The sequence below is a fragment of the Zonotrichia albicollis genome, chromosome 8 (assembly GCF_047830755.1).
Source record: "Zonotrichia albicollis isolate bZonAlb1 chromosome 8, bZonAlb1.hap1, whole genome shotgun sequence".
NCBI lineage: Eukaryota > Metazoa > Chordata > Aves > Passeriformes > Passerellidae > Zonotrichia > Zonotrichia albicollis.
Window position 1 is genome coordinate 1,196,864 of NC_133826.1, and position 22,666 is coordinate 1,219,529.

Here is a 22,666-nt window from a genome sequence, read left to right on the forward strand (position 1 = left end):
CACTGGGAGAGCTCTGGTTGTGCTGGGAGAGCCCTGGTTGGACTGGGAGAGCTCTGGTTGGACTGGGAGAGCTCTGGTTGTGCTGGGAGAGCCCTGGCTGGGCTGGGAGAGCCCTGGCTGGATTGGGAGAGCTCTGGTGTGACTGAGGGAGCTCTGGTGTGTCTAGAGGAGCCCTGGCAGGGCTGGGGACAGGCTGGGTCCATCCCTTGCCCAGCAGCAGCCCCCAGTACCCATTTTCTCCCAGACTGACCCAGTGCCCCCGTTTGGAACTGAGGTTGCTGGGCAGAGCTGGCATTCCTGGGTCAGACTGGGTTCATTTTCAGGCTCTGCCCTTTGCCCAGGGACCCCGTTGAGGGCCAGCAGGGCCGGGCTCTGGGGGCACCCTGCTCTGCCCAGCACAGCCCAGCTGCTGCCCCAGTGCCCCAGCCTGGCACAGGCATTTGTCCCAGGGGTGCTGCACATCTGGCTCCTCCTGGGAAAATAAAATTGCACCAGGCAAAGCCTCACTGAAGGGTTTATCCCAACGTTTAAGTGAAAAGCTTGGCCAGGGTGAACTTCTCTTTCATTAATCTAAAAGGTTTTTTCCTCTCTGAAAAGAGAACATTAAAATCCATGCAAAAATCTGTGAACTACAGGGATGTTGTGGTATCAATGCAGTGTGGGAAAATGCTGCCAGCTCTTCCAGCTTATATATTTTTTAATATTTTTCTATTTTATCAATATTCCAGTGGTTTTTCCCATTCTGGGGAGTGCAGGGGCTCAGCTCCCCCAGGGAAATGGGGTGTGAGGGCAGGAGGTGCCTGCCTGGGGCAGGATCCAGTGCTGACATCCCTGTTTTTTTCCTGCCTAGTTCTGTGTGAGGATAGAGAAGAATCCTGGCCTTGGCTTTAGTATCAGTGGTGGAATAAGCGGACAAGGAAATCCATTCAAACCTTCTGATAAGGTGAGTGTGAAATTCCTCTCTCCCTGCTCCTGGTCTGAGAGGTCACAGAGTGGAGGCAGAGAACAGGAGGGGATGTTTGTGCCTCTCTGTTGGTGTCATTGAAAGATTTTTTCCCCCATTCTTAGCATTGTTCTTGGTTTTGGTTTTTTGTTGTTTGTTTATTTTGGCAGAGTGTTGTTTGCTTGTTTTCCCAGTTAAAGAAGATGAGGGAATCAAGCATCAATCCCATGAGTGTCTGGCCCAAATTCCCTGGATAAGATAATATTTTGGGCTGATTTCTGAAGAATTGTCTCTTTCACTTAATTAGAGTATATTATATTTTATATATATAAATTATATATTTAATATATTATTTATACTATTCTATTCTATTCTATTCTATTCTATTCTATTCTATTCTATTCTATTCTATTCTATTCTATTCTATTCTATTTATTATACTAAAGTACAGTATCATCCCTTGAGGCTGAAATTCCAGGATTTGCAGCTGCTGTGTCAAATAAAAGCAGCCTGGAAGTCCCTGGATCCTTACAGGCCCCATGGCAGCAGATGTCTCCTGTGCTGGGAGTTAAAACTGACACCTGGTGGTGGCCAGGGACACTCAGGGTTCATTTTGGGAATTGCACATTTCAATAAATGGATTTGCAATAGAAGGAGGCCACAAAAACTCCAAGGTGTGCTGAGTCCCAGCTGCCAGGGCTGTAGGAGTGGGAATTGGACTCTTGCCCCTGTGGGTTTGTGTTTGGTGCCGTGGAACTGACTGGAGTTTGTTGGGAAAGGAAGCCTTGAACACATTCCTGGAGCTGATGTTCTTGGATAATACTGGATTCACGTTGCAGGGACAGTGGCAACTTCCATAAGTATTTCAGATAATGAAATTGAAGCTGTGCTTCCTAGAGGAAGCAAAGATTGCTGTATTGATTATGATACACATTGTTCCAGTAATTAACACTTGCTCCATTTTAATTTCCCTCCTGACAAGCTGCCACTCCTGCCCTGCTCACACTGGACTTCCTTTGTGATGTGGGATTTTAGTGTAAGATTGTGGCGCTGTTCACAGGGGTCCCAGGATGAGGGAAGAGATGAAAACTCCATGTTTCAGAAGGCTGATTTATTATTTTATTATATGTATAATTATTTTATTATATATATATATATAATATATATAATAAAATATTTTATTATATGTAACATATTTTATTATATGTATTATTATTTTATTATATATATATAAAAGAAAATTATATATTAAAACTATACTAAAAGAATAGAAGAAAGGATTTCGTCAGAAGGCTTGAAAAGAATAGAAAGGAATGATAATAAAATCTTGTGACTGCTCAGAGTCCCAACACAGCTGGACCTGTGATTGGTCATCAAGTAGAAACAACTCACATGAACCAATCCCAGATGCACCTGTTGCATTCCACAGCAGCAGATAACCATTGTTTTTCTTTTCCTCTGAGCCTTCTCAGGAGAAAAAATCCTAGCAAGGGATTTTTCAGAAAATATGTCTGTGACATAAGATGACCCACAATTATTGATAAGTGCTGAAGGTCCCAGGGAGCTGCTCCACCCCCGGACTGGAGTTTGATAGCAAACAAATGAACCAGTTTGGTGTCAGCCCCTCTCCGGGGCGTGCAGAGCCCCCAGGCCCCAGCCAGGGAGGGAGCCCCGTGTTTTTTGGGATGTAGTTCTTGGAGAAAGCATCCTAACCTGTGTTACTTCTGACTTATAGGGTATCTTTGTTACTAGGGTTCAGCCTGACGGCCCCGCCTCCAGCCTGCTGCAGCCCGGAGACAAAATCCTGCAGGTAGGGATCTGGGGGTGCTGGGCTGGGCTCGGCCTGGGAGCCCCGAGTGTGGTGTTTGCAGCAGGGCTGAGCTGCTGTGGCACTTTGGGGGCTTCAGTGCTGATTTACAGCTGGTGCCCAAAGCACTGCTGGCCCTGGTGGCCACACTTGCCTGGGCAGCCATTCCAGAACTTTATCACCTTTCTGCAAAAAGCTTTTCCTGATACCCAGCCTGAATTCTCCTTGGTGCAGCTTGAGGCTGTGCCAGGACCCTGATCAGCCCCAGCCATTCCCCTTTGTGCCCCTCATTCCAGATTCTCCAGGCAGATGCTCCCTCTGGAGCCTGTCCCTGCCTGTGCCACCAGCTGGGGCTCGGATCCATCTCCCCCAGCCTTGGCCCTCCCATCCCACAGTGCAGAGCTCTGGGATTCCATTAACGCCTCGTTTTGGCACAGCTGTCGGTGCATTTGGAATCCTCCCTGCCTGGAATTTGGATTCCTCTTTCCCAGAGGAAAGGTATTTTATTGTGTTGAGGCTTTCAGCATGGTCAGAGCCCAGAGCTGTCCCAGAGTCACAGCCTGATTTCAGTGGGGATGAAATCACTCCCTGGAGCCCCCAGCCCAGCCCCAAAGCCATCCCACACAGGACAAGAGCACCGTGTGCTCTGTGCTCATGAGAAACCCTCACGTGTCCATTGTTTATTTCAGCCTTGCTTTTAATTGCCAAATAGCCCTTTTTTCCCCCAAAACAAGGCACTGAAGCCTCTCCCCTTGTGTTTTCTCTGCTGCAGGCCAACGGACACAGCTTTGTACACCTGGAACACGAGAAGGCTGTGCTCCTACTGAAGAGTTTCCAGAACACAGTAGACTTAGTTATCCAACGTGAGCTTACTGTCTAAATATTTTTTTATAAATAGTAAATATGTCTAGCCAGATCTAATGTTCAAAAGGATTTATACATAGGAAACCAATTTTTTGCCAATTGCTGGACCAATGGCAAACGGTAGTGCCAAATGTATAATACTCTATGTTAGTACCAATCATCGGGAGAAAATATAAGAATTAACTCTATAAATATATTGTTCATGTGGCTCCGTATTAGTTTTACTTGTCAGCCTCTGGCTGTGCATTGGTGCGTTTTTTTAACCAAGTTCCTTCTTAAAAGTCAATTTCATATGATTTCAAAACACAGAAGCACATACAAATCCTTTAGGAATTCTGCTGTCCATCAGAAACACTGCCTCAAAGTTGTATATGCCTTTATAAAGATGAAATATATTAACCTGTACTTCCCATGAAATATTTCTATCATGTCGCATACGAAAGTATAGAGAAGAAAATATTTTCATAAACACCTCAAAGAAAGTATATATTAAATTAAATTTAATAATGTTCATTTATTTTCAATGCAAAGATATTCTATGCCTTATGAAAATACCTGTACATATGCCGTGTGTATAGCTGGCTCCGTAGGGATCAGGAACAATTCACTACACAGGGTGAGAGACTTCTCCAGCTGTAACTCTGGGACCTCGGGACAAGGAGCCCACGTGGGAATGGGACAGCTCCCTCTGGAATGGGATAGCTTGTTCTGGAATGGGATAGCTCTCTCTGGAATGGGTGAACAACTCCCTCTGGAATGGGGGAGCTCCCTCTGGATTGGGTGAATTCATTGTGGAATGGGATTGCTCATTCTGGAATGGGATAAATCCCTCTGGAATGGGATAGCTCCTTCTGGAATGGGCGAACTCATTGTGGAATGGGATAGCTCCCTCTGGAATGGGATAAATCCCTCTGGAATGGGATAGCTCCTTCTGGAATGGGTGAACAACTCCCTCTGGAATGGGATAGCTTGTTCTGGAATGGGATAGCTCCTTCTGGAATGGGATAGCTCTCTCTGGAATGGGTGAACAACTCCCTCTGGAATGGGATAGCTCCTTCTGGAATGGGATAGCTCCTTCTGGAATGGGATAGCTCCTTCTGGAATGGGATAAATCCCTCTGGAATGGGTGAACAACTCCCTCTGGAATGGGATAGCTTGTTCTGGAATGGGATTGCTCATTCTGGAATGGGATAAATCCCTCTGGAATGGGTGAACAACTCCCTCTGGATTGGGGGAGCTCCCTCTGGATTGGGTGAACTCATTGTGGAATGGGATAAATCCCTCTGGAATGGGATAAATCCCTCTGGAATGGGATAGCTTGTTCTGGAATGGGATAGCTCCTTCTGGAATGGGTGAATAACTCCCTCTGGAATGGGATAACCCTCTGGAATAGGTGAATTCATTCTGGAATGGGATAGCTCCTTCTGGAATGGGGTAGATCCCTCTGGAATGGGATAGCTCATTCTGGAATGGGATAAATCCCCCTGGAATGGGATAGCTTGTTCTGGAATGGGATGGCTCCTTCTGGAATGGGTGAACAACTCCCTCTGGAATGGGATATCTCCCTCTGGAGTGGGATATCTCTCTCTGGAACGGGGTGACTCCCTCTGCAAGGGGGTGACTCCCTTCAGGACAGGTTAACTCCCTTTGCTTTGGCTCTTCCCTCGATTCCATGTGCACACACTACAGGAGAACACCGAGGACAGGCAGGTTTGGCTCACGGATGGAGGAAGGTTGTGATGGTGGCAGTAAATCTCCTTTTGTTGCTGCTAATTTAACTCGTTAATTTTTCATTTCAGACTCCCCATTGACATTGTTGTGTATTTCCCCCCCTGCTCCAGGCCCTGCTCGGGACATTCCCATGGGTGAGGCTTTCTGGGCCCCTGGGCTGGGTCCTGGCAAGGGGTGGGCACAGACACAGCCCAGGAGCTGCAGGTGACCCCAGACCAGCCCGGCAGGAGCGTTCCCAGCACAGGGCCAGGGACAGCCCCTCCTGTCCAGCTCCTGGGGCTGCTCCCAAGGGAGAATCCCAAAGCCCAGACCGGGCCCAGCTGCTGCTGCTGCTCAGAGGTGCCAGGGTCCAGCCTGGTTATCCCTGACAGCAAAATGGGAAAACACAGGGAAAGCCCTGCAGGGGTTTTCAGGGGATCCCAGTGCCCTGGAGCAATGGCCAGGGGCTGAGGGACAGCTGGCTCTGGGATCACCTGCACCATTCCCACCCAAAATCCCACAGCCCACGGGGATGTTCCCCTTCTCCAAGAATTCCCAAACCTTCTCTCTCTCTGGCTGTGGGACCTGGGCAGCTGCAGGCCCAGGGAAGCCCCCACCCCTGATAATTTCCCATTTTCCCAGTGCCAGCTCACAGTTCCTACCCAGGCGATGGCAAACCAGGAAAGTTCTCAGCCAGTTGTTCCCAACAGCGACCATTTAACATCCTCAAATCCGGTCTCATGTTTTCCAAGGTATTTTTTAACACATCCACGTCTGCATCTGTGTTTGGTGGCAGTGCCAGCCCTGGGAGGGGACAGGGGGCTCCACACAGGGAGCAGGCAGGACAAGGCTGAGGGTGATGGGGCAGCTGAGAGCAGAGCCAAGGAAATCCAGGAAAAATCTGAGCAGGAAATGTCCAGGAGGTTGGTTTGCTGTTGGTAGTGAGCACTTGGAGTGTAAGGATGTTAAAGCCCTTGGTTAAAGCCCTTCCTAAAGAGGCTCCAGGAGAGCTGCAGGACAGGGACTGGGGACAAGGGATGGAGAGACAGGACACAGGGAATGGCAGAGGGCAGGGATGGATGGAATATTGGGAATGAGGAATTGTTCCTTGGGAGAGTGGGCAAGCCCTGGAATAGAATTCCCAGATTTGCTGTGGCTGCCCCTGGATCCCTGGCAGTGCCCAGGCCAGGCTGGAGCAGCCTGGGACAGTGGAAGGGGTCCCTGCCATGGCAGGGGTGGCACTGGGGGGCTCTGAGGTCCCTTCCCCTCCAGCCCATCATGGGATGCTGGGACCCCTTTGGGAGTGCTGGGACCCCTTTGGGAGGCTGGGACCCCTTTGGGAGGCTGGGACCCCTCTGCTGGAGTTCAGCCCTGATTACCTGATGCAATCACAGATGCCTCTGCACAGATCCGTGCACAGAGCTCTGGGGGGATGCAAGGGCAGGGAATGCAAACCCAGGGAAATGAACCCCCCAATGGGATCAGCCGAGGGCAGGGCTCAGGGGAGGCCCCGCTCCCAGGGGATCAGGGTGTTTATTCCGTTTATTCCCAGGAGCTGCCCTGGGAATGAATGAGGGATGTCCTGCTGGCACCCCTGGCCAGGCAGAGCCTGTCCCACAGCAGCGGGGATGGGGACAGGTCCCCAGATGGCTCAGGGGGTGACAGAGCTGCGGGGTCGGCACCCACCCTGGCAGGGTTTGGCCATAAACAAACACAGCAAGCCCCACCTCAGCTCGAGGAAGAATTTCTTTCCCTGGGGTGGCAGGGCCCTGAGCAGGGTCTGGGGTTTCCCTCTCTGGGGACATCCCAACCCCACCCGGACACGTCCCCGTGTCCCCTGCCCCAGGCTGGGCTGGATGGTGCCCAGAGGTCCCTGCTGTGATTCTGTGAACTGGTGGCACGTCACAGTTAGAACTCCCAAAGGAAACTGGGGATGCTGTGCCAGCTGGAGCTCCCTGCCCGTGCCCGGCCCTCGCCATCCCTCTGGAAGTGCCCGGCTCCAGGGCAGGCCCCCGTGCCCACACAGCTTCCTGGGCAGCAGCTGGGGCACCACACGGACCCAGGGACCCCCGGGGAGCTGGCCTGGCCCTGGAGCCACGGGTGGGCACAGCTGTGGTGCCACCGGGGCCAGGCCCTGGCAGTTCCCCCACCCAACCCCAAACGGCACCGTTTGCAAATCCCGTAATTTCAAACCAAAAAGAAATGAACCCCCCCCCACACACACACACACACAAAAAAGCTTTTAGCCAATCCTCTCCCTGGCTGATTCCAGCTGATGTAGTGGAAGTGACTGACTGGCACCAGTCCGGGCACTGCTGGCACTGCCCTGTGTCCCTTGGGTGGCGGTGGCTGTGTCCCCTCCCTCCTCCTCCTCCTCCTCCCCGGGCAGGGCACTCTCATCACTTCGGTTTTCTACCTGTGAGTACTGTATCCAGTTCAGAACCAACAGCTTCCTTTAGTAAAGATTTTACCATTTTATAAAAGACATGTTTAATTATGATGGAGATGGCTGTATTGTAATTAATATTTTGAGATAATTGTGATTTTGAGCTTAAATTATATACAGAAATGGTCATTTTTGTATGTGTTCAAAGATTGCTATATTCCAGATGACTGTACTTTTCAGTTGAATTCCAGTATCCATGTAAATAAAGCTGAATGAGGAAATATTTACTACTTTATTAACATAGATTGTGAATGTACTTCATGTTTTTTGCAGTATAAAGACTTACTGAACTTGAAAGCTGCTTCATTTTATGTGCAAAAAGGTACTTCAAAAATTCTATTTTAAATCTATTGATTGAGTGCAATCAGCTCCTGTCCCCTGGCACATGCAGGTTGTCCCCTCCCCGTGCTGTGGGGCTGCTGCATTTGGCAGCTGCTCTGCAAAGAGGGAGCCCAGGGACTGAACCGATGCTGTGCAGTGCAGCAGAGCCATTTTCGGCTTTGCTGTACCCACCTTTTTCAGTATTTCCAAAAAAAAAAAGTGTTTTGAATAACATTAAAAAGTCTCTTTATTGTATAAATAATAAAAACGTCACCTTATTGTAAGGCTTTCGGGTGGTTTTTGTTTTTTTCCTGGCAGAAAGGACCTTTCAGAGGGTGGGGAAGGGTGGGATGAGCCTGGAAAATTGGGCAACTCCCAAACTCCCTGGCTACAGGATTCAAATATGGAAAGGGAGCGATGGGAATGGGGGAGAAAACTCAGGTTTGGCAGCTGTGGGGGCAAATGTGTGGAAGGATAAATGCATGGAAGGAATGGATGAAAGGACAAAATGTATGGAAGGACAAATGCATGGAGAATGAATGCATGAAGGAATGGATGAAAGGACAAAAACGTGTGGAAGGACAAATGCATGGAGAATGAATGCATGAAGGAATGGATGAAAGGACAAAATGTATGGAAGGACAAATGCATGAAGAAACAGATGAAAGGACAAAACGTGTGGAAGGACAAATGCATGGAGAATGAATGCATGAAGAAACGGATGAAAGGACAAATGCACAAAGAACAAAATGCAGGGAAACAAAAGGGGGCAGGGTGAGGGCAGCAGCAGCTCCATCACCCAAGGAGCTGCAGAAGCGGCCCTGGAGCTCCAGGTGTCCCCTGCTGTCACTGCACACAGGCCCTGCCATCTGCTGCCCACAGGACAGATCCTGCCCTTCCCTTCCCCATTTCCCTGCAGCCAGGACCAGGTTCTGCTCCCCTCCTTGGGGACACAGGGAGGTGCAGCTGGGCCTGAGCCCCCTGAGCCATCCCTGCTCCAGCTGGAAGGCAATTCCCACACCTGGGCAGCTGAGGGTGTTTTATGTTTATCTGGACACGTTCAAAGCCTGAGAATTTTAGTGAGGAAAAGTAAAAAATCCTGCTGTGCTACAGAACCTCCAGGGCTGTGTGCATGAGGCCCTGAGGGGCTGGAGAGTGTCCAGGGAGGGAATGGCCTCAGGGTGGACACCAGCAGGAATTTCCCCATGGAAAGGGGGCTCAGGCCTTGGAGGGTGGTGGAGCCCACCCACAGCACTGCTACCTTAAAGGTACCACCTGCAGGACCTCTGGAAGTGTGTCTGAACAAGAGAAGTTCTCAATGTTCCCATCTACAGAGCTCAGTTACAGCTTGAAAGACCCAAGGCAGACATCCAAGGGGAACATTTATTGTCTCAGCACAGCACCAGCCCCATCTTCACTCAGGTGAGCCCTGCACACAACCTGGGGCACCTCTCAGCACCTCACCCACACCAGGGGGCAGCTCAGGGACAGCAGTGAAACAACAGAAAACAGGAATACAAACCCCACAGTGTTCCCTTCTGCCTTTGACCCATGGTGACAACTCCCTCCAGAGCCCAGCTCAGCTGCAGGGAGGATTGTGCCTGGCTGAAGGCAGCTTTCCTTGCTGCCCTTTATTACAAACAGTGTAAACAGAGAGGAAGGGATCCTGAAATCCCTGCTGGAACATGCAAGGGCAGGGAATGTTTTGCAGCTGGGTCCTTAACACTGGGCAGACTCCCAGCCAGGAGCAGAAGGATGGAAGCAGTGGAGCCCAGGGGTGCTGGTGGGACAGGGGGGACCTGGCTGATCCTGTGCTGCTGGAATGTGAAACTCTGCAGGTATTAGAGCAGTGCAGCTGTGCCCTTGGCCAGGCCAGGCTCAGGAGGGAATGGCCAGGGCTCAGTGGGAATGGTCAGGGCTCAGTGGGAATGCCCAGGCTCAGTGGGAATGGCCAGGGCTCAGTGGGAATGCAGCTCCAAAGTTATTTCAGTACGGCAGCCGTGCCCTTGGCCAGGCCAGGCTCAGAGCAGTGCCCAGGGCTCAGGGCAGTGCCCAGGCAGGGCTCAGGGCAGTGCCCAGGGCTCAGGGCAGTGCCCAGGCTCAGGGCAGTGCCCAGGCAGGGCTCAGGGCAGTGCCCAGGGCTCAGCGCAGTGCCCACAGCTCAGGGCAGTGCCCAGGCTCAGGAGCAGTGCCCAGGGCTCAGGGCAGTGCTCAGGGCAGTGCCCAGGGCTCAGGAGCAGTGCCCAGGCAGGGCTCAGGGCAGTGCCCAGGCTCAGGAGCAGTGCCCAGGGCTCAGGAGCAGTGCCCAGGTTCAGGGCAATGCCCAGGGCTCAGGGCAGTGCCCAGGGCTCAGCGCAGTGCCCAGGGCAGTTCCCAGGGCTCAGGGCAGTGCACAGGCTCAGGAGCAGTGCCCAGGGCTCAGGAGCAGTGCCCGGGCTCAGGGCAGTGCCCAGGGCAGTGCCCAGGCAGGGCTCAGGGCAGTGCCCAGGGCTCAGGAGCAGTGCCCGGGCTCAGGGCAGTGCCCAGGGCTCAGGAGCAGTGCCCGGGCTCGGAGCAGTGCCAGGGCTCAGGGCAGTGCCCAGGCTCAGCAGGGGATGCGGCTCCTCAGGTACTCCAGCACAGCAGCCGTGCCCTTGGCCAGGCCAGGCTCAGGAGCAGTGCCCAGGGCAGTGCCCAGGGCTCAGGGCAGTGCCCAGGGCTCAGGAGCAGTGCCCAGGCTCAGGGCAGTGCCCGGGCAGGGCTCAGGGCAGTGCACAGGGCAGTGCCCAGGGCTCAGGAGCAGTGCCCAGGGCAGTGCCAGGCTCAGGGCAGTGCCCGGGCTCAGCAGGGGATGCGGCTCCTCAGGTACTCCAGCACGGCAGCCGTGCCCTTGGCCAGCACGGCGGCGCGGGGCGTGCGGAACGGGTTCCCTTCCAGCAGCAGGCTCCTGCAAACAGGGCTGAGTTACTGGGATCAATCTCCTTGTACCCACACACTCAGCCACTGCAGGCACATTTCTGAGGCCTGTGAAATCCCTGGGGAGTGCCCCTTCGGTGCTGCTACAGGAGTTTGGGTTTCTGCTGAGCTTTGAGACAGCCGAGTTTTAATTTATGCTGATAAATCAGTGGGGGTGTAGAACACACCCCACTCCTTCAGCCTCTGCCAGCAGGAGCGAGAAGAGAACTTCTGGAACACAGAGACAGAATTCCAGAGTGGCTCAGGCAGGAAGGGGGCAGTGGGGCCAGCTGGTCCCACCTCCCTGCTCAATGGGTGCTGCACCAGCAGTGTCACTGGGAGCCCAGGAAATGTCACCCCCAAGGCTCCACCACGAGCTTCACACAACCCCCAGACCCTCAACATCAGTTCTAAATGACGAAACAACTCCCACAGTTCTCTGCAATATTGAGAAATTAGGGAAGAGATTACTGAAGAAACTGCCCTGTTCTACAGATGGCCAGAGAGACCCTTATTGGGCAAACCCAACACCCTTTCACTGGGTGCTTTTTCCTCTGGCAAACACTCCCTGAAGAATTCAGCACATGTGCTCATGGGCAGCCCCCCGGCCCCACACACCTGAGGCTCTCACAGTTGCCCAGCTCTGGGGGCACCTGGAGCAGGTCGTTGTTCTGCAGGTCCAGCGTTCCCAGCTTGTCCAGCCCCTTCAGCTGCACGGGGTCGATGGATCCCACCTGGTTGTTGCTGAGCAGGATGTTCTCCAGGGCTGGCAGGTGGTACAGGACACTGGGGAACACCTTAAATCTTCAGGAGGAGAAAGGAGGGATAGTCAGAAACAGGGCATGCAAAGAGGAGCACTTCATGGGAGCTCCAGCTCATTGAAGCGGCTCCTTGTTCTCACACCACAGGAAAACTGTGTCAAACTCAGCCCAGATCATTTCTTTATTGCATTAAAAAAAGTCTGAAGAGTTTCTCACCTATTATAAGCAAGATTTATTGTGTGCAGTCTTTTCAGTGCCTCCATTTCCTCAGGCAAGGCTGTCAGAAAATTGTTTCTGTTACCAAAGAAAGACAAACAACAAGCAGTAAACTTAGTCAGGGGTTTGGCTGACAATTCCCAGATCAGCTGCACAGTCTGGGGCCAGTGCACTGCCTCACAGCAGGGACCAGAGCATGCCAGGGACTCCCATTTCTGCCAGGAGGACACTCCAAGCCTGTCCTCTAAGGATTCCCAAGGATTCCCAAGCAGCCACCAACTGCACACAGCTGCCTGGAAATTCAGCTCCTTGTTTCCAGAGGAAAGCTTACCAAAGTGCCCAGACCCTGGAGCCAAAGTGAATCACTCCAAAGGTCACTCCAAAGCTCCCCAAAATCAATGGATTGAGCTAATCCTGATCTAAACAAGGCCAGGAGCATTTCTCAGGAATCAGAGGAGGCAAGGTGACAACGAGGAGACATCTCCTGCCTCTCTTTCTGGCAGTGCAACAGAATCTGCACCTTCCCTGTCCTAATTCCCAGGAATTTTTGGTGTGCTTTTCTTCTGGGGAGCTGTGGGAGTGTTCTGAAATAGCAACATCTCAGAACCCTTCTCTGGGTGAGGCAGGATCTCTCCTCCAGCACATCCCAGAACTGGTCCATTTCTTTTTGTGTCTTCTTTAAGCAAAGCCCAAATTTAGGCCACGTCCTGTTCTGGCTCTGGCAGGGAGAGATTTTGGGAGTGAAGATGATTTCAGTGCTGCCATCCCACTGGAACAGATGGCTGCTCTGGGGAAAGAGGCTCCCAGGCAAGGAGGTGCAACAACACACATCACCAACCTGAGATCCAGATGTGTCAGCTTCTGGAGCAGGCACAGCCCCGAGGAAATGCAGGAGATTTTGTTGAAGCCCAGGCTGACATCACAAACTGAGTCTTTCAGCTCCACAAGCCTGAAGCACAAAAGAAGATGCTCTCACTGTGGAAGCTCGTAGTTGTTTTGTAAGTTATTAAAAAACCCGGTTTATTCTACAAATCAAGGACAAGTTGTGGGTTTTTCTGAAGGGATTTTGGGGAGATCATGCAATGTCACCTGTGAGAGCAGCTGCTCCTCTGGCCTTACATGTGGGGTAAGGCAAAGCCCAAATAATTTATCTACAATTATCAGATTGCATTTTCTCTCACAAACATTGCTACCAAAGCCTCCTCAGTAAATGCAGTCAGGAGCTGTTTCAGAGACCATGGCCCAGGTGACATCACTGCCACCTCCTGCCCCTGACATGTTTTAACACAGACTTTACCCACCTTCTTCTGCAGCCAAAAATCCTGATCAAATATTCCTATTTTTTTCCCATCTTTTGTTTCTGCTCCCTTGCTGTGCTGTTACAAGCTCTGGGAGCACCTGCTGCTGCTTGCAGAAGGTTATTTATTGTACTAACACATTTTGGTGTAAAGGTTTTCACAGCTCAAAAAGTTCCCTGTTAAACTCCTCAAACAGAATCTCTGGCTTAGCCCTGAAACAAAAGGTAATTAAATGAGAAACTCTCCTGTCTCCTGTCTGGATTGGCATGGAATGGAATCCCCCACACCCATCCCAGGGAATTCAGCAGCCCCTCACACAGTGACACAGCATGGGATGCACAAGCAGCAGCTCCCAAAACTGAAGCCTTTTTGTCCCTCTGGGATTGCACCTGCCCAAGCTGTCTGTGCCAGAGGTTGTGCTCAGCACACCTGGGAATAAACTGCCCTCAAAATCCAGCAGGGATGGTTTCTGGGGGCTCCCAGAGACACAGCAGCCTTCCCCCTGACACAGTGGGATCACTGGTACCCAGCAGTGCCAGGGAAAGCAAAGCCCTTCCTTGCTGTGGCTGGCCCCAGGGCCTGCCCGCACTGGGATCTGTGTGCACAAACAGCTCAGGGGACAACAGCAGGCTGGAAACCAAGGCAGGACGGCAAACCCCAGAGGGAATGGGCTCCCAGCAGTACCTTGGGGGGATCTCCCTGAGCTGGTTCTTGCTGAAGTTCACGGTGGCCACGGCGTTGGCGCCCACGGCATCGAACACGGCCTCGGGGATCTCGGCAGCCTGCTTGTCACTGGGGCAGGAGAGACCCCAATTAACCACTGCTGCTAATCAACACGGCGCTTCCACCCTCTTCTAGAGAAGAGCAGAACACAGGGAGCAGCTGCAGGAAACGCCCAGCGCTGCCCCATGCCCACAGTGTCACCAAACAGGATTTTTTTCCCCTTCCTAACCCTTCCAGGTCCTTTAAAGGAATAACCGAGCAGGAACTCCCCTGCCATAAGATGTTCTGGGACTTAGTGAAAATCATAAAGAGCTTCAAAGGTACTAAAAGCACCTGCTGGGATTCAGCTCTTCAACGAGTTACTGCAGAATATCTGATAAAACAAAAAAATTATTCAAACCCCATTATCTAAATCTGCCCATTCCCAAGCACAGAAATTAAAGGGGAAAATGCCCACATGCAGCAGGGTTTGTGGACAGCTTGGTGTGCAATGAAGGTGGGGAAAAAACCCACAAACATAAAACAGGACAGTGTTCTCACAGCTTCAGGAATGAGCAATATTCCCAAATACCTGTAGTCCAATAATTTCAGTGTGGTTATGGCGTGGATGTTGACCTTGGACTGGCTGGGAAGAGTCATGGCTGTCACAGGAGGCTCTTCATTGGGGCCAGGTCCATCATCTGGGGACACCAGAGGGGTGCAGGGACACAGCTGAGCTGCTCTGAGTGGCCCCAGGCAGCTGCCACCACCTCCCTCCAATCCTGCTCTACTCTGGCTCAAGACCATCAGGTTCAGATTATTTCAACCATTTCCTAATAAAGGGTTTTTACCATCTTAGATTTGGGGGTTCTCTCAGGGTGAAGGAGGGAGCAGGGCTGAGCTGGAGTTTGCCAGGCAGGGGAGGGAGCACTGGAGATGTGATTCTGTGAGGCTCTGCTCTGTGGGGTAGGGGGCTGGAAACTACAAAAACCAGGGAATTCCAACTGGAAATGATGGCCTAGAGCAGCTTTACCCACACTGGCACATCTGACCACAATTTCAGTTCTAGCATTAATGTTTACAAACCCCCCCCTATGAATTTCCTTCTGGTCACTCCCCACAATCCGCATGAAAAAGCTCCTGCACGCCTGAAATGGGAATTCCCATCCAGCTGAGCAGGGTGAGTTGGGGTTTGTAAAGGATAATCCTCAATTCAGAATGCTTATTAATAGGATAAGGAACTGAACTATCACAGCAAACTGTTGAGTAAAAGAAATTACTACTGCAGGATAACTGGGAAGAACCCGGATTTAAACAACCATTGTCCCTAAACTCTAATTTACTTTGATTTCTTAGAATATTCTCTGTCACAGACATCTTTTGTGAGAAATCCTTTCTTTAGGATTTTTCCCCTTTCTGAGAAGCTGTGGCTTTGCAAGAAATGCAAACAATGGTTATCTGCTGCTGTGGAATGCAACAGGTGCATCTGTGATTGGTTTTCTGTGAATGTTTAGACTTACTGACCACTCATGGCAGAGCTGTTCTTGCTTTCTGCCTGGACACAGAACTTTGTTATTTAGATTCCTTTTCTATTCTTAGCTTGCTAGCATTCTGAGAGCTTTTCTCTCTATTTCTTTTTGGTATGGTTGTAGTGTAATGTATATCATAGAATGATAAATCAAGCCTTCTGTTCATGAGGTCAACATTCTCATCTCTCTCTTCACCCTGAAAAACCCTTGCAAGCCTGGTAACAATTCTCTTTAAAATGAAGGGAGGAAAAGCAACATACCTTGGATTTTGCTTCTCAGATATTTCAGCAGTTCCTGGGTGCCTTTCTTTAAAAAAAGAAACAAACCCCAAGTCACCCAGCAGTATTTGTGCAGCTGGGGGGACAGTGCAGAGGGACAATGCCAGCACACAGGTGGAGCCCACAGCACTCCTGACTAAAAATCCCACTGAAAACCCCACAGCAGCTTGGGAACTTGCTTAGTTATCATTTCATTTATTCCAGCTGAAAAATTCTGATCCTGAATCACAGCCTCAGGCTGCACTTCTGTAGCTCCTTAGGTGAAGATTTTTGCCACTTCCAAGAGCAAGTAACAAAGTTCCAAGGAGCTTAATTTTCCCTTTAAAAAGCTCCAGCACAATTTGCTGCAGAGAGCACATTTACAGTGCCAGTAAAGCTGACTGCTCACTCTTCTGCTACCTTTTCATGGCCCAAATCATAAACTCTGGGAAAATCGTGGCAGTTTGCATCATTTGCAGGGATTTTTAACAGCTCCAAAGATTTCCCTCAGTCCTCTCACAGCAGCTCCCAGTGGTCAGACACAGCTGCCACCTGCACAAACCTGTGGGTAGTGAAGCCCAATCTCCTCTGCACTGTTTGTTTTAGGGGAAAGGCAGGTTTGGGGTGTGATTTTACAGGTTTCAGAACCAGGGACTGACCTAAAGTGCTGGATGTGAATGAACATTTCTCATTCCAGCTGACACAGCCTAGGAGAGTGGGTGAACACAGAAGGATAAAGGGAATGTGGGTGTTGGAAAGGAGGGAATCGCCACAAGGAGACAGGCAGGAAAAAGAGGACTGTGCTGAGCATGGCAAGGGAAGCCAACAGGGAACAAGCTGGGAAGCTGTGAGGGAAAGGTGAAGGTCAAGCTGAAATCTCAGTAACAGATGTGTGGGAAGGAAAGCAGAGAGCAGGGTAAAGCTCCAGAGCCAAGTAACAGCATGGGAGTTAACAAAAACAGAACAGAAATGAACTGGAAATTCATCAAGAACCAGGAATGGGGTTGGGACTGGAATGAGAGGCCTGAGGAAGAGAAGGTGAGCTGGGCAGGGCTGGAGAAGGGAAGAGAAGGATCTGCTGCTCCTCTACACTCACCCCAGTCCTTCATCTCAGTATCCACCTGCTCCAAGCTGTGCCTGGGGAGCCCTTAACCTCCTCCACCAATTGCTCCTCTAAACCAAGTGGAAAAAATCCAGCCAGGCAGAGAAAATTGATCCACATGAATTTACAGCGTTGGTGATGGATGCAGGCAGCACAAACAGAGCGTGGCCTGAGGGGCTGCTCGTGCCTGGCCTTTGCCCCAGGTGGGAAACACAGCCCAGCAGTGACAATGGCAGCTGAAGCAGCAAACCCTCAGTAATCCAGGAACAGCACAACTCCAGCACTCCTGACTCAAGACTCCTCTCCAGGAGCACTTTGGACAAGTGCTCAGTAACTCAGGGCACACTGCTCCCTCAGCCAGGCACACCAGGGCTTCCCTCTCCTGACAGATGTTACACATCTCATTGCCACACACACTTGTCAGCTCTGCTTATTTTGGGAGCATCCCAGTGCCTTGGGAACATTGATTTTACAACCCTGGCAAAGGCACAGCAGTAGGAATGTGCAGCACCACTGAGGAGAGGGGCCTGCCAGGGAAAACACCACAGGGCATTGTGCAGCAGGAGTGGTGCCCAGGCTCCAGCCTCCTGCTGCCCTAAGGACTCCTTTTCCTGGGAACAACTCACACCCTTCCCTTGCTGCCTCCCTACAAGAGAGCAGAGCACTGAATCCTAGAACCTTCATTAAGACAAGACTCAAAGCCCATCCCACTCCATCCTTGCACGGCAGGGACACCTCCCACTGTCCCAGTGTCCAGCCTGGCCTTGGGCACTGCCAGGGATCCAGGGGCAGCCACAGCAAATCTGGGAATTCTATTCCAGGGCCTGCCCACCCTGCCAGGAACAATTCCCAATTCCCAATATCCCATCCATCCCTGCCCTCTGGCACTGGGAGCCATTCCCTGTGTCCTGTCCCTCCATCCCTGTCCAAAGTCTCTCTCCAGCTCCTCCAGGCCACACTGAGCTCACCCCAAAGCTTCTCCTCTCCAGGTGAACATTCCCAGCTCTCCCAGCCTTTCCTCCCAGCAGAGCTGCCCAATCCCTGGCACCATCCTGGTGCCTCCCCTGGACCCTGTCCAGCAGCTCCAGGTCCTTCCTGTGCAGATGCCCCCACACACAGCCAAACCCCAGTGCTCACCTGCAGCAGGTCTCTCCGAATGGTTCTCAAAGGATTTCCCTCCAGGGCCAGGAATTTCAGCTGAGGGAGGTTCCCCAGGGTGTAAGGCAACCTGCAGAGGGAAACAACTGATGGATTCCAAAGCAGCCCCCAGGGATGGGCACTCCAACCCTCCCGGGGCAGTTCCAGTGTCTGACACCCCTTTCCATGGGGAAATTCCTGCTGTGCCCATCCTGAGCCTGCCCTGGCCCAGTTCCCTCTGCTCCTGTCCCTGTTCCCTGGAGCAGATCCCAAACCCCTCCTGGCAGGAGCTGTGCAGAGCCAAAGGGCCCCTGAGCCTCCTTTGCTCCAGGTGAGCCCCTGCCCGGCTCCTCAGGGATTCTGCAGCCCCTGCCCAGCTCCCTCAGGGATTCTGCAGCCCCTGCCCAGCTCCTCAGGGATTCTGCAGCCCCTGCCCAGCTCCCTCAGGGATTCTGCAGCCCCTTCCAGCTCCTCAGGGATTGTGCAGCCCCTTCCAGCTCCCTCAGGGATTCTGCAGCCCCTGCCCAGCTCCTCAGGGATTCTGCAGGCCCTGCCCGGCTCCCTCAGGGATTCTGCAGCCCCTGCCCGGCTCCCTCAGGGATTCTGCAGGCCCTGCCCAGCTCCTCAGGGATTCTGCAGCCCCTGCCCAGCTCCCTCAGGGATTCTGCAGCCCCTGCCCAGCTCCCTCAGGGATTCTGCAGCCCCTGCCCAGCTCCTCAGGGATTCTGCAGCCCCTTCCAGCTCCTCAGGGATTCTGCAGCCCCTGCCCAGCTCCCTCAGCCTCTCCCCAGCTCCCTCAGCTGCTCCTCCAAGTCACAGCTAAGTCACAGGCAGAACACAGAACATTTCGCAAGTCCCAGTTTGATCTCAGCAATCCCACAACACACAGAGGGCTCCTTCATTTCCTGACTGAGTCATTCCTCAAGGGCCCTTCCCATGGAAGGAAGGAAGGAAGGAGCTGCCAGCACCCAGCCCCAGCCCAGGTGCCACTATTACCTACTGATGTCATTGTTGGCCAGGTCGAGCCTCTCCAGCTTCTGCAGCACCGTGATCTCCTCGGGCACTGCCTTGATCTTGTTGTCCCTCAGCTCCAGCACACACAGGGAGCTCAGCTGCTTCAGATCCTCTGCGTTCAGGATTTCTATCTGATTCTCCCCAGCGTGTAACTCCTACAGGAACAAAGAGCACCACAACTGTGGTAAAATTACTTTAAAACTTATCTCTTAAGTTGTGACTTCAGCAGTATGATGATGGGGAGAATATGGATATTTTAATTCCCTTTCATCTGCCTACAAAATACCTGGATATAACCTGATTATGTTAAAAGGAAAAACAGTGTACATACTCCATAGTTACCAAGAAAAAGTGATAACGAACAAAGTGAATTTCTCCAGAAAAAGTTCCCAGAGATAAAAAAAAATGCTGCAGGCAATATTAGATCCAGCTTTCAGTCATTCCTCTCCTGAAGACTTTTTATTTTCCAAATCTGGAAAGTCCTGCAAACTCAAAAGGCTGAACAATGAGGGCAGGAAGAGAAGCTGCACGTTAAACAGAGTTCTAAACACAGAGCTGTCATCTGGTTTTGATCACAGCACCTCACCAAAGCTGGTGTTTAAAGGAACTGTCATTATTTCAAAGCTTACAGCACAGGCATTTTCAGCAGAGCAGCCATTCCGAGCTCACCTTCAGTAACTTGCAGGAGGGAAGCTCTGGCAAGGAGCGCAGTTTGTTCTTCCTCAGGTAAAGCTGCTCCAGGGATGCCATGCTTGCTAATTTAGGAGGGACCGTTTCCAGGTAATTTTTGGTACAATCCAGTTGCCTCAAGCCTGGGGAAATCAATGTCCAGTGAGAAACAGAGGAGAAGATAAAAATACCTTTCTACAGCAGCATAAATGTCCTGGGGTTTAATTTAAAATAAACACAACATTTTGCCAAACAGATTCTAGAAGTAATAACTCAGATTTAAAGATCCACTTTAAAACCCTGCACTGTATTGCTGAACATAAGCACAGCACTGGCTGTTTGGCATTTAATAACCCAAGGAAAGTGATTTACTTTTCATGGCACTGAGATCTGCAGGCAGCTCCTTGAGCTGGTTGCAGGCCAGGTTGAGCCTCACCAAGTTCACCAGCAGAGCAAAACTGGTGGGGATGGCCGTGAGCTGGTTGTTGGACACGTCCTGCACGTGGAAACAGAGAGAGAGATGAGAGGTGTCTGAAACATCCCAGGAGTGCTGCTACTGCAAAGTTAATTAGTGGCAGAACAGTAAAATTAGATTGCTGACAACTGGCACAAGCGTGAGAGAAGGAACAACTCCCCCAGGACTGACAGATCACCGGGGATTTCAGCTTTCCCAAAATATGTCAAACCAAGAACACACTAAAAACAAACCCCACCATGCAGTGACTGACACTACAACAGCCACTGGAGTATTTGCCAAGTGCTGCTGCAGAATGCAGGGACCTTTAACTAGCAGAGGAACCCTTCCCAAAGCCAGGACCAGGCCTGAAGCTGTGCTTTACCAGCTCCTCCAGGCTGAGGAGCTGCCCCAGCCCCTCGGGCAGCTGGCTCAGCTCGTTGTGCTGCACCAGGAGGCTCCTCAGACGCGGCAGCTGCAGCAGCTCCTCGGGAAGGCTCCTCAGTTTGTTGTGGCTGGGGTGGAAACGTGGAGCACAAAGGGAAAGGAAAATACTCAGGAGGTTTTAGGAATGTAAGTGCACACAGAACATTTGTGTGCCACAGCCTGCTGGCCAGGACACTACCCCCTCTAAAGAACAACTGACTATCTTTAGTTATTTGTTCAAGAAGACTTTTAATCCTACTCTGAATTTACAAAATTCCAGGTTTTTTGTTTATGTACTTCACACATGCAGTGGCAGCATAACCTCTCCTTGCGCACAAATTTACAAAATTACCCCACTAAACAGAAGATTCTGAACCTTCCAGCACAAACAAGATCTACACAGTTATTTACAATGTGCATTATTCATGACTGGAAATGTTTTATCCTCAGACCTGCCAGACTGAAGCAAACAAATGCAAATAAATATTTTGTGTATCATTATTCAGAATATCACTGCTTGCACCTTCCAAGCAATTGTGACTTTGAACATCAGTGAAAACAATTTCTAGAAACCCAAGGCCACCAGTTTACATCCAAAATGGATAATGCAACAAATATATCATTACACTCTACAGTGAGTAATCTGGAATTAATTTTTTGAAAGAAAGGTTGCTATCCTGCAATCTCACTCACACCCGAAAGTCATCACAGCATTTTTCATGTCTGATCTGTAACATGGCCTTACCTGACATCGAGTTTCTGGAGATTTTCAAGTTGCCCTAAAGCAGAAGGAAGTGATGTCAGTTGATTGTCATGCACCTGGAAAAGAGAGGTTTTAGGACACAGTTATTTATTTGTACCTCAGAGGGGTTTTTTTTGGGGAAGAATTTCTCCTCAATATCCCATCTGTCCCAGCCCTCTGGTAGTGGGAAGCCACTCTCCCTTGTTGTGACACTCCAGGGCCCTGTGAAATGGATACAGCAGGGAAATGGAAAACAAATATCCAGGATAACATTTCCCCATGTCCTACAGGGAAGCACCCTCAGAGCACCAAGGGATCCCGGTACTCACGTCCAGCATGGTGAGGGCAGGCAGCAGCTGCACATCCTCCGAGAGGCTCTGCAGCTTGTTGGAGGCCAGGATCAGCTTGGTCAGGTCCGTCTGCTCCCACCAGCGATCGGCAGCTCCGAAGGACAGGTTCTGCTGGGCCTCCTCCGGCGTGTCCAGGTTGATCCTCCACACGTGCTCGGGCACTGCAGCACAAACACAGGCGTCAGCTGAACCCCGCAGGTGTCTGCTCCAAGATTTCACAGTCAGAGTGCTTTCTGGGTGTAAAATTATTAAGAGAGTTGGGCTGGAAGGGACCTTGATGATCATCTAATTCCAACCCTTCTGCCTTGGGGAGTGACATATACACAGACAGATAAATATATATGGATGCATACGGCGATATACGTATGTGTGTACATATATAAAAACATACATCTATACATAGATACATATACATAGAGAGATAGATACGTGTATACATGCGCACATATGTATAACACACACATCCCAATAGCCACTCTCCAGTCCATTGTGTTCCAGAGATATTTTTGCAGAGATATCAACAGAAACCGATGGAAACAAGCCAGAAACAGACACCAGCGAGCAGATGGTGCTCCCCGGGAGCCGCTCCCGCCCCGCCCGCAGCCCCGCGGCTCCCGGGGCTCCCCGGCCGCGGCCCCGGCCCCAGCCCCGGCTGGGCTCACGCACCGTGGGTGAGGCCGCGTCCCGCCAGGTTGAGCTGCCCGCTGCGCCGCGCCAGCCGCAGCAGCCCCTGCGGCACCGGCGGCGGCTCGGCCACCCGCCCGAACCCCGGCCCCGCACCGCCACCGCCCGCCCGCGCCCGCCGAGCCGCCGCCATCTCCGACACAGCCCGAGCGGGGCCGGGCCAGGGCCGGGGCTGGAGCCGGGGCCGCGCTGCTGCCGCTCGCTCGCTGCCGGAGCCGGCGCTGGAGCCGCCCTCAGCCGGAGCCGCCCGCCCGCCGCGCAGGCGGGGCCCCGCGGGCGGACCCGGCCCAGCCCCGGTGC

General features: G+C 51.6%; 2 protein-coding genes and 1 long non-coding RNA gene across 6 annotated transcripts in view; 2 read left to right on the top strand and 1 right to left on the bottom strand.

The window, feature by feature from the left end:
- The window catches only part of LRRC7 (leucine rich repeat containing 7), a 103,033-nt gene extending 98,702 nt beyond the window's left edge, over window positions 1–4,331 (top strand). For 2 of the 3 annotated variants that reach the window (XM_074545557.1, XM_074545558.1), the window contains 3 exons: window positions 851–943; window positions 2,679–2,753; window positions 3,523–4,330. In XM_074545557.1, coding sequence (XP_074401658.1) covers window positions 851–943; window positions 2,679–2,753; window positions 3,523–3,630 — 276 coding nt within the window. In that variant the 3' untranslated portion in view covers window positions 3,631–4,330. Of the gene's footprint in view, window positions 1–850; window positions 944–2,678; window positions 2,754–3,522 lie in introns of all 3 variants that reach the window. The other variant, XM_074545559.1, reaches the window with a different exon arrangement.
- Window positions 4,332–4,626: 295 nt separating this feature from the next.
- Window positions 4,627–7,551, top strand: LOC141729810 (uncharacterized). Its single transcript, XR_012581232.1, has 2 exons — window positions 4,627–6,609; window positions 6,649–7,551. It is a non-coding gene; the product is annotated as an uncharacterized LOC141729810 (long non-coding RNA).
- LRRC40 (leucine rich repeat containing 40) lies at window positions 5,958–22,642 on the bottom strand. 2 transcript variants are annotated; one of them, XM_074545582.1, is made up of 16 exons: window positions 22,349–22,640; window positions 21,662–21,843; window positions 21,336–21,409; window positions 20,550–20,679; window positions 20,083–20,206; window positions 19,711–19,853; window positions 19,024–19,196; window positions 18,028–18,118; window positions 15,792–15,837; window positions 14,595–14,703; window positions 13,985–14,092; window positions 12,841–12,951; window positions 12,003–12,080; window positions 11,644–11,829; window positions 10,892–11,017; window positions 5,958–10,250 (listed from the first exon to the last, which is right to left on the bottom strand). In XM_074545582.1, the coding sequence occupies exons 1-15, from the start codon at window positions 22,497–22,499 to the stop codon at window positions 10,912–10,914; spliced, it is 1,812 nt and encodes a 603-aa protein (XP_074401683.1). In that variant the 5' UTR covers window positions 22,500–22,640; the 3' UTR covers window positions 5,958–10,250; window positions 10,892–10,911. The 2 variants fall into 2 exon arrangements, with proteins under 2 accessions (XP_074401683.1, XP_074401682.1); XM_074545581.1 differs by lacking the exon at window positions 5,958–10,250 and adding an exon at window positions 10,497–10,556 and having other exon boundaries at window positions 22,349–22,642.
- Window positions 22,643–22,666: the final 24 nt, after the last annotated feature.